The sequence below is a fragment of the Etheostoma cragini genome, chromosome 21, assembly GCF_013103735.1.
Source record: "Etheostoma cragini isolate CJK2018 chromosome 21, CSU_Ecrag_1.0, whole genome shotgun sequence".
NCBI classification, from domain to species: domain Eukaryota; kingdom Metazoa; phylum Chordata; class Actinopteri; order Perciformes; family Percidae; genus Etheostoma; species Etheostoma cragini.
This window is the reverse complement of record NC_048427.1, coordinates 15,395,319-15,406,651: the sequence shown is the minus strand read 5'-3', so window position 1 is coordinate 15,406,651 and position 11,333 is coordinate 15,395,319. Positions and strand designations below refer to the sequence as shown.

At 40.2% G+C, this 11,333-nt stretch overlaps 1 protein-coding gene across 2 annotated transcripts in view; it reads left to right on the top strand.

Moving 5' to 3' along the window:
- The window catches only part of si:dkey-191m6.4 (rho GTPase-activating protein 22), a 48,956-nt gene that overhangs the window by 14,455 nt on the left and 23,168 nt on the right, over positions 1 to 11,333 (top strand). For both annotated transcript variants that reach the window (XM_034860887.1, XM_034860886.1), the window contains exon 3: positions 3,498 to 3,585. In XM_034860887.1, the coding sequence (XP_034716778.1) occupies positions 3,498 to 3,585 (88 nt within the window). The remainder of the gene's footprint in view (positions 1 to 3,497; positions 3,586 to 11,333) is intronic.

Here is an 11,333-nt window from a genome sequence, read left to right as displayed (position 1 = left end):
GGTGAGTCCTTACCCCAAGTGAAGGAGTTTAAGTACCTTGGGGTCTTGTTCGCGAGTGAGGGGACAATGGAGCGGGAGTTTGGTCAGAGAATCGGAGCAGCTGGTGCGGTATTACATTCCGTTTATCGCACCGTTGTGACAAAAAGGGAGCTGAGCCAGAAGGCAAAGCTCTCGATCTACCGGGCAATTTTCGTTCCTACCCTCACCTATGGTCATGAAGGCTGGGTCATGACCGAAAGAACGAGATCCAGGGTACAAGCGGCCGAAATGGGTTTCCTCAGGAGGGTGGCTGGCGTCTCCCTTAGAGATAGGGTGAGAAGCTCAGTCATCCGAGAGGAGCTCGGAGTAGAGCCGCTGCTCATTCGCGTCGAAAGGAGCCAGTTGAGGTGGTTCGGGCATCTGGTAAGGATGCCTCCTGGGCGCCTCCCTAGGGAGGTGTTCCAGGCACGTCCAGCTGGGAGGAGGCCTCGGAGAAGACCCAGGACTAGGTGGCGAGATTATATCTCCAACCTGGCCTGGGAACGCCTCGGGATCCCCCAGTCGGAGCTGGTTGATGTGGCTCGGGAAAGGGAAGTTTGGGGTCCCCTGCTGGAGCTGCTGCCCCCGCGACCCGATACCGGATAAGCGGTCGAAGATAGATGGATGGATGGATGGATATGTATGTACTTCTTTCAGACATATCTGTGAGTGATGTGGATGTGTTTTTGTATTTCAGAAGTTTTGTATTTAGCACTTTTTTGGCTTTTTTAGAAATAAGAAATAAGACAAACGCACAGACATATCTGTAGAAATACATTCATAGAAAATCCATTTTATAAGTAATTTTTTTCTGGATTTTTTCTGTTCTAAGTTGAGACATGTGGCTAGAGTACTATTTTAGTATATAGCCCCTATAATATGCTTACAGTAGTGCTTTTTATAAATTTTTCAGATGATTTACTTGGACGGAAATAGAAATTCTGTGTTCTAACCTCTGTAGCTCTGTGTCCGTAAGGCCTAGTGTCACACTGCCACTAGAAACAAAAAGTTGGGAGTGTTACCTTCCCAATGAACTCAGTGTCATCCCAGAGGGCCAAAGCATGTGGAAACAGCAGCACTTTTTTAAGGGTAGAAATTTAGGCGAGAAAAACATATATTTTCAAGTGTTACTGAACACCCCTCCTCCCCTCCAGAAAAGCCCAGTCTGCTCTGATTGGCTTGTGACAATAAATGTGCTGGAAGGTATACATTTTGAGTAAAATATTTAAACCCAAGACTTGGGAAGATCATGGCCGCTAATTGCTACACCAAAATATGTATAGGTTCATTAAATGGATCTAAAAGGCACACTGAATCCATGGAATAACACTTTCAACTCTGCTCCTGACTTCTATGATGTGTATGATTTTAGACTTTTATTACCCTTTAGACTTATTCAGTTATTCATTAAACAAATCAGTGTGAACATGTAAATGTACCTTTATCAGAAAACATGGGATGTTGCTGGTTTATATTAGGACTGAACGACTACTGTTTTCAAATGGAAATTTGAAAGAATAACTAATTTGTGAAGGCAGCAATTAATCAATTGTGAATTATTTAGTTGAATTTTTGGTGTAACATTAACAATTTTTATTCCTCTTTTTATTATTGTATTTACTGTTTTTACAGAAATGTCAAATTTTCAGTGGATCTTTCTTTTATTATTTATTACTTAATTTAACATGATTGTAGAAGGGGCATTATCTAAGCTAAAAACTAAATTGAGTTGTTGAATGATGCAATATCTGGCAGGAAAATTGCAATAGTTTTTTTTTCCCAAAATTTGTTCAGCCCTATAGTGTGGAGACAGCTGTTGAACGACTTGGCCAGAACATGTGTTAAAACAGCGGTATCTAAGGTGGTCTATGTTCCTCAGTTTAAGGCACATAAACCCTATGGTACCAGTTGATAGCAGTGTGTAATAGTTAATAGTGTGCTTTGGCACTGGTGGAGGGCGCTGCCAAAGAGACAACGTGTCTTTAGAGGTCCAGGCTGGTGGTCTGGTCCGGGATGATGATTGGCATTAATGTGTAAACCAGATTAAACTGGGCGTGTCCACATCTGTTTGTGGCTTGGTAAAGGCTCTTGCATGTAGGCACTGTTTCAAATTAACTACATCAAAACGTGTGCTCTGTCCCCAAGTTAACGCATCAAAAAGGAGAAACTATCCTAGGTTTTCAAGTAACACTCCTTGATCCTGTTATTTGTGTTCTCGGGTGACGTCTTGCCTCCCAATTCATTCATCCTCGGCCCGCTACTCGTGTTATTTGGGACACATTACCCCCGTGGGAGTCCCCCCCCCTCACTAGTTCCTGCCTTGCCCCTGTTCTCCATCCATCTACAGCTCCGACCCCTTCCATTTGTTGCTATGACGACTAATGTTGGCAACAGCCCGGGCCTCAGGTTGAAGCGCTTTGAACGGGGCAGACCCCCAGATGCTGGCATCTCTTCACAGCTCACTTGGCCTCCGTTCTCTGGGTGTAATGGGTATTGATCTGGTTAATGTATTCTGATAATCTGTGTGGGTCCCTGTTCAATCACAGGAGTAGCCACTTGTTAGAGGGGTTAAGAGGGGAGCGATAGAAAGGAAGGAAGGGGGAGGAAGGGAGGAAGAAAGAAAGAAAGGCCAGAAGGCACGTGCAAAACTAAACCAGGGCTGAACACAACATATCTGATCAAATAAATGAGATTATTTTCTATTAATTAAACCACTGGCAAGCAAATGTGGTCTCCATGATATTAAAAGATTATTGTATCTACAAAAGTATATATACGTATCGCCCGGAACAACCAACTTTTCTGTCCCAGATCTGCTCAGAACATTTTGTTACAGATAAAGATCAAGTGAATATACAAACTAGCCAGATGGTAAGAAACCTTCTTAGAGATACAACATCAGAGGGGGCTGTATTTTTCCCCCAAAATACATCTTCCATTAAAGTCAAAACAAACCATGTAAAATTATACATGCCTCTTAAACAGATTGTTCAATCCTAGAGGAATGTAATGATGAAGTAATATATACTGGATATAAGTAATTCAAAGAGGAAAAAAAATGGTAGCCTTGATATAATGGGCGGCTGTGGCTCAGTGGTAGAGCGGTTGCCTGCCAATCGGAAGGTTGGTGGTTTGATCCCTGCCCCGGCAGTCATTGTCGAAGTGTCCCTGGGCAAGACACTGAACCCCGAGTTGCCCCCGGTGCTGCGCATTGGAGTGTGAATGTGTGTGAATGTTTATCTGATGAGCAGGTGGCACATTGCACGGCAGCCACAGTGTATGAATGTGTGAATGGTGAATGTTCCCTGTAGATGTAAAAGCGCTTTGAGCAGTTGTTAAGATTGGAAAAGCGCTATATAAATACAGCACATTTACATTTACATATAAGGACTGAAGCTACAAACGCATAGATGGAAAGAATGTATTTCATGCCATTATTTGAATGCCTCTCTCTCTCTCTCTCTCTCTGTGTGTTTCAGGGCTGTATACTTCTCCAGGGATGCCAGGTCAACGAGCTTACAGCAAATCCGGACGAACCAGGAAGACACCTTTTTGAGATTGTACCAGGTAAGACTCCTCCTCCTCCATCTTCACTTCTTAACCCGGATTGATAGATCTATCTGTCTATCTGTATATCTATCTATCTTTCACTATACATTACTTTTATGCTCTTCAAGTTGCTATAGTGTACATTTATTTCAGCTTTCAACATATCTCACTGTGTATACATTATCTTAGATTATAAATAATCCAAGCACAATAAAATTTAATAGCTTTCAGGTCTTATTTGGAATATCAATGTGGCAGTAGTGGTTATAAATATGGGTCAAATGGGAGTCAAATCCCAGACCTGCCAATATTGTCAACAGTCATCATACAGCCAACACAAGTGTAATTTCCTGCACTGGTCACATGACGAATTACGCATGACAATTAACTTTAGCGGTCTTCCCAGTTAAGCAGAGAAAAGGTAACTGTGTCACGGGTCATTTCAAAGGCTGTCAAAGGTGAGCGTCATACAGTAGCAACAGTTAAGTTTAGGCATCAAAAAGACTAGTCAAGATTAGACAAAAGATTAGAACAGAACAGCATAATACAGCACATTACAAAGGACTTTACAACAACTTGAAGATAACATCATTTTTAAACCTACAATATGTCATATTTTGAGCTGATTCTTTGTTCTTTTACAAATATGTGCTCATTCATGTGTAATTACTTCCACCAACTAATGCTAATACTGTGTTAATACTAATTGCTTGAATGGCGGCAGCCTTGTTGTGCCTCTATCTTTAAAATACATTAGCCAAAGAGGAACATACCTCCGCCTTTCGGGCTTTTACACTCAGTGGTGCCTTGATGAGTGCCAGTTGGGACATTGCTTGCGACTGGCGTCAGATTTGAAAGCCTGTTCTTGAGGACATGTAACAAAGTCACCAAGGAAGCGAAAAGGAGAATTAAAACGACAATGTGACAGGCAAAGCAACAAAACCAAAGTTAATATTGGAGTAACTAGAACAGCTGCGTGTGAATGATGGAGATACTAAGAGACAATTTCCGTTGGGTCACCGTACAAGTTAAAATGTCCTCTAAATGGGTTCGGCTGGTAAGTAATATATTAAGTTGTCATACACAATTTTACTGCTTTAATGACATCCATAAACAGTAGAAGCAACCTATGCAGGGGTACCTTAGCTGGTATAGAGGAGGTATTTCCCAAAAATGGGATTTGTGCATTAAACAACATATTACAACACACACAAACAACATATGTCCTTCCTTCCAAAGATAAAGATGGAACTTCAATTGAGAAACATAATGAGAGACACATGCTGTGTTCTTTGATTTGGGATCATGCTCTAAAATAATACAGTAGTTCTTATCTGCACTGCCTTCAAAACATCTGTCCTGTGTTAAACAGACAGTATAATTAAAGGTATCATTTGGTTGCTATTCTGTATTCAGACAGAAGAGAGCACTATTAGCCAAGGAATAGTCTGTGTCGGGGCCAATCTCTTTAACTCCCATAGCATGACCTCAGAGCTGCTGACATGTCAGGTACCAGTGTTACACCTCTAGCTGTGAAAGCAAGCAATTTCTGAAAGAGACTTACGATCAAATAAATAGAAAATAAAATAGGCACTCCATCATGTGGAGCTGCCCCGCGACTGTACATCTTAGGACTGTTAGTGGGCCGCCACGCTCCACATGTTACACTTACAGCAAACGTATAGCACATAACAGCCGGCGGCTGAACAATCTGGTTAGATTGACCTCATGTAGCCCTTTAAGTTTTTACTCAATCAATACAGCACTTACTTTTACGTGTCTTGAAGTGTGTTCGTATGTGCGTAGATGTGATGTTTAAAAAAAAATAATAATAATAATCAGTGGATTACGGTGGCCGACAGGGACAGACACACTGCAACTTAAGTAAACACACGCAAATAGACGAAACCCAAGCTAATTAATAAAACATCATTAATTTGACAACACATACTCAGCATTTAGGACATGTGCTGCAAATATACACAACACAACCAAATACACAAGCCCCGAAAAGAAATTCAACAGAAACACGCTTCATTCAGTTTACACAACGGAAGACAAGGTTGTGTCAGAGAGTATTTCCCTTTTTAGGAACATATTTTTAAGTGTTAGAGACTGACTTCTACAGGAGCTTGCTAGCTAACACGGTAGCAACGTAAACCTGTTGCTCTTTTATAATAACATAGACAGTGTTGGGAAGGATACTTTCAAAACGTATTCTGTTACAGAATGCATGCCCAAAAATGGAATTTGTAACATATTCCGTTACGTTACTTAATCTGAGTAACATATCCTGAATACATGGATTACTTCCGCATTGAATAGCATTTTATAAGTGTAGGAATGCGACCATCAAATACTGCTTACTCAACCTATTCTGGTGTGTTCTTCTGTTCCAACTGGCTGAATGTGTACATGAGCAGATACATTTTTGTATTTGTAATCCCAAACTGCATATCCTACTACATATATCTAACCATAGTCTTACTACCACAAGCTGATTTTAGCTAACAGTAGCTAGCATGTCAAAAGGTTCTTGGGCTAGTAAATCAACACATAGGAGAATGTAAAGTTGCAAGTCAACTAAGCAGGTAGCTCCTGATACAACTATAAAATAGCAAGGTGACCAGTAAAACTACAGCAGACGACAACCCTTGGCTAATTAAAAAATAATAACTTACTATGCTTCAGTTTGGATGTGGAGTCATTTGGATGCTGAAAGCAGGTGGTTGCTGGCAATTAGAGGTTGCATTGCACAGTTATATTTCCTTTTCCTGTTTTTTCTTCAATGTGAAAGGCTGTTTGAATTTTCAAGATAATAATGCATTCCTGCCCTGGCTCTGTTGTGTCGGTTCCAAATCCATCTTTCCCTTTATCAGTGATCATGCAAAAAGCTCATTTATTCATTTTTATATTGAGGCTTCTTGAAAATGCATCGAGTTGTCTTAATTTATTTGGATAGTATATAAACTTGTGAAACAGAGAAGTATCGTAATCTCATCTATTGATTTCAACAATGTAACTGTATAGTAAATACCACCTATTTTTGTTGTAACATTAACGAATACATACATAATTTGTATGCTGAATTTGTAACGCCGGTACATGTATTCCGTTACTTCCCAACACTGTAGACGCCGTAAAAATGAATATGCACCTTTTTATGTTGCCTCTTTACTACTCTTTTCTTCTCTTTTTCAAAACAAATCTCTCTCTCTCTCTCTCTCTCCCTCCCCCCCTAGGGGGTGTTAAATCAAGCTGCTCCGCTTAGTGCTCCCCCTAGGGGCCTGGACAACTTCCGTTGTGTTAACTGGATGCAGCGATTTTCTGCTGCATTTGTTTTCGGGGCTGTGTGCTTTGCTTTTTGCATCGTTTGTGTATTTGCAGCATGTTTCTGTATTTAGTTGTGTTGTGTGTATGCTGTGCATGTGTTGTCAAATTAATGAAGATCTTTTCTTAATTTGCTTGGGTTTCGTCTATTTGTTTGTGGTTTTTTTTACGTTTCGCTGTGCGTTTGCCCCTGTTGGCCACCTTAGTTGAAGCCTTTAAAAGGGGCAGTATCCATGACTACGCTATAAAACGACTAGTTTAATCTCAAAATCAAGTCCAAATTGGTAATCCAAACTGCAACACAGGAGTGTAACATTACAACCATTTGGATCAATATGTCGATTTAACAATCAACGATTCAATATCATTATCAAATAAGTGAATAAAGATAGATAGACAGGAATGAGAAGAGAGAAAGGGGATGAAATGCAACCAAGGATAATATGTTTTTAAGATGCACCCTTATTTTGAAATTTCCACTTTATATTTACTCTGTTTTTATCAAAAAGATATGTTTTTCATTTAAGTTGCTGGGGGAGTTCAGAAAAAAAGTGTCCTTTAAAGTTGCTTTTTGTGAGTTGATATATGGAACCCATTGTGTGAAATGGGCACATGATAGAGTCTCATATCGATCGCAGGCCCATGAAATTTGTATCATGGCAGACTTTGTGGTATCAGCAAATATTGTATCATTGTCCAAAGACTTCATATAATATAATAATGCATTGTGATAAAACTTGTGATCTGCACCCCCTTCAACCCAGCAGCTGAGATCACTGGTAGTACAGTACAATCGTCTGGCTCTCTTTATCACTGTGTCAGTGAGGATTGTTTGCTCTGTAGGTCTCTGCTGGTGTTTGGAATGGTCGACAGGGTTGTGACTGTGTGTGTGTTCGGTTTAAAGCAAAGTAAATATAGCAGAGGGGTGAGAGGCCTGGTGAGTTTCTACGGACACAGCTAGCACCTTGAGAGGCAAGATGGGAAGGAAAGAAAGGGCAGATAGCACAAATAGCATACCGGGTCTTTTACCTTGTCTTCTGTGATTCATTGAAAGGGGGCCACAGTTAACGCACCTTTTATAAGAATGTCCAGTAAATCTACGAATGATGCCAGAAACATTTGTCCGTTGGTTTTGTATCTAGAGATGTTCCTATACCAGTATCGGTATCGCCTCCGATACTGCCTAAAGCGTTCGGACCGAATCAGTACTCGGCATTGGCCGATTCGCAAGTTCAAGTATCGGAATCGGGAAGCAAAAAATGGTATCAGACCATCTCTAGTTGTTTCCCTGATGTTCATGGACTCATCTCTGGTGAAAGAGCTTAAGGGAATCGCAGCACAATGGACGGAATTTACAACAAAAACAGGACAGAACAATGCCACCGAAATCACCGTGGCAATCTTGGTGATACCACCATAAGAACAAACAGTAGCTCTGAGTCTGATGACCCAGGGAGTAAAGTAGTTAGATGGGGGGGAGATGCAACGAGACAGGAAGAGGAGGATGCAGGTCAGGTTTTTGAAAAATATAGATTCTAGAGATAGAAGAGGTTAAAAAAAAAGTATTTAAAACCCCTTAGAGAACAGACCTCCCGCCGGCAGCCACAGGTGATCGTTGTTGACATGATCCTGTTTGAATCGATCTCAAATTAAAACTATTAACCAATAAAAAAAAAATTTCAGCAAACAGCTAAGGCTCTAGTCTTTCGTGTCACTGTGTTACAAAGTTACAAAGCTCTTGGCACATTCTATTGCAAATGAAACAGCTTTACACCCTGCTCATAAAAATAAGCATATCTCAACAACTAAAATAATAGTGTGTATCCCACAAGGACAATTATAATATATATATTATAAATTATATATTATATATATATTATATATAAATATATAATTTTATTACAATTATAAAAAAATGTGCTAATTGTTCAAATAACTGCGTGTTATTTGGGCTACAAACATGTTCATGTTTCTGCATTTTGAAATCTTTTGGATTATTATGTTGTGTTTGTTCTTTTAGTAATATTTGATTGAAACACATCCGTTTATTGGTATTCTTTCATTTACAACACAATTTCAAAACTTAAATCAATTATTATGGTTTATTGACTTACAGTACATAAACTTTTAGCTGGGGTTGTACTGATTTTAGTGATAAAAAGCATTTCAAGATTCAGAAATGGTATCACAAAAAAAACTATTTCTATTGCAGAATTCAAAAGGTTAAAGGTGCACTATGAGTTCCGGAATGACGTCATTTCTGTTGACGTACCAAGTACATTTCAAAGAAAACAGCTCCGCCCTCCCCCCAAGTTTCCCCATAACTGTCAATACTAACTGACTTACTGTCACTGACTCCCACCCCCTTCAACAACCATCTTGTCGGGGATTGGCTGGAACGGGGTTTGTTATATTTTGGTGCACAGCCTGTGCTTCTAGTGTTTGTTTGACATTTACAACCCCTGTGTTGTCTCCCGAGACCGGGCTTTTTCACAGTGTATTCAAGAGGAAGGCAGCTAGCGGATCAAGGAGAGATGCCTACGATTTGAGACAAAAATGAAATCATGCAGGAGCTCATAGTGCAACTTTAATGCATTTAATTTTGACTTTAAACTGGAAAAAGACTTATAGGTTCAAATGGCTGCTCTCTCCTTATGCGTAACAAACTTAATGCAGACTCCATCTACTGTTCCAACATATTTGATTTGTTGAATCCTTCGGGAGAAACACATGAGTTAGTCTGCTTATACTCTCTACTCTGTAATCGGCTTAGAGTGACGAAGGCTCCTTTTGTATGAAAGACTTTCTGAGATTTTGGGCTTCACACTCTGTTAAAAGTAACGCTTCGCTGAGGTGCATTGTCCCTTTTTTCTTTTTTTTCTTTTCTTTTAATAAACAGTTATTATGGTATCCAGTCATGTCTGCAACAGTAGCCAATTTTTACCGGACAGTAGGGCTTTACAGGGAAACGGCAGCTTATTGGAAGCTCTCTGGCAAAACCCCTAATCAGCAACAAGCACCGAAGCTCTTTCATACAAATTCCTTTCGCTCTTATATGCTATTCAATTCTAAAAGGAAAGCAAAGATTCTTAACTGTTGGCCAATGAAAGAAACAGCCACTCACAGACATCTCAGCAATCATTGATAAAGGAGAAGAGATGTTCTTAAAGTGCTCATATTGTGCTCATTTCTAGGTTCAGAATTGTATTTTGAGGTTATACCAGAATAGGTTTACATGGTTTCATTTTCAAAAAACACCATATTTTTGTTGTACTTCACATTGCTGCAGATCCTGTTTTCACCCTGTGTGTTCAGGTCTCTGTTTTAGCTACAGAGTGAGACATCTCACTTTTATACTATCTTTGTTGGGAGTCGCAATGCTCAGTAGCTAGGTAAGATCCCATCAGCTAGATAACTCTTTCTCCAACTTTGGTCAGTCCAAGGCAGGATTAGCTGGGAGACTTCTTCTAAATGGGGGGCACTTGTGGAATACCTGCAGAATAGGGACAGCAAGTAGTTCTTTTGGAAATTATGGTGAACTAGTGTGTGTTGTAGCAGTGTTTTGCCATTGTGATTGAGCTATGGTTAGCCATTTTGTCTCGGCTAGTGAAGTAGAACGCCGTGCAGATTTTGAACAGCTCACCCGGAGACTGAAGGCAGAGGACATTCAGAAACCGGATCTCACTCAAACAGCATGGATAGTTTTTTTTCCAAATTTGTATGCGTGTGGAAGCACCAGAGACACAAAATAACACCCAAAATCCCAGAAAAGGTGATTTTTTTTTGTTGTTTGTAAATTTGGAGGTCTGTCAGTAGAGAGTTAACCAGAAACAATCTGTGTTGCCTACACTGTGTTATCCTCCTGCTAGCGTTAGCACCAATAGGCTTAAACAGGGCAAGTTTTAAACGTGTTTAGGAGCCTGGACAAATAATGGCGCACAATAAATGCCTGCAAAAGCAGTAGTACAGTGGCTGCGCCTTTCAAACCAAGTAGTATAAAACCACACATCCAAGAGGCAATACTGCCAACAGACTAGGACTCCCAGACTGATGATAAACCATCAATTTGAAGTCAGTCCAGCGCAGAAATTAAGCTGCTGGGTTTCTCTCACTTTCAGCACTCTTTTGTCGACTGAAATTGTAGCCCTTTCCTTCAAAGGTGCCCAGAGACCTTGGCTGTTCATTTGGGTCATGTTATTGATTGATGGGCTTTGTTTGTATTAGACAGCATGTGCGCGTGCATGCGTTTGTCAGTCACAGTCATTGGTCAGGTTTATTGTGGAGTAACCAGCCCTGTTGCAAAAGGTAGATACAAGACAGATAGCAAGGTGCTGAACCCCTGACACACTTTAATCATGAACCAGAGATGGCAAAAGTACTCACTTTCCGTACTTAAGTAGAAGTACAGATACTTGTGTTAAAAGATACTCTGGTAA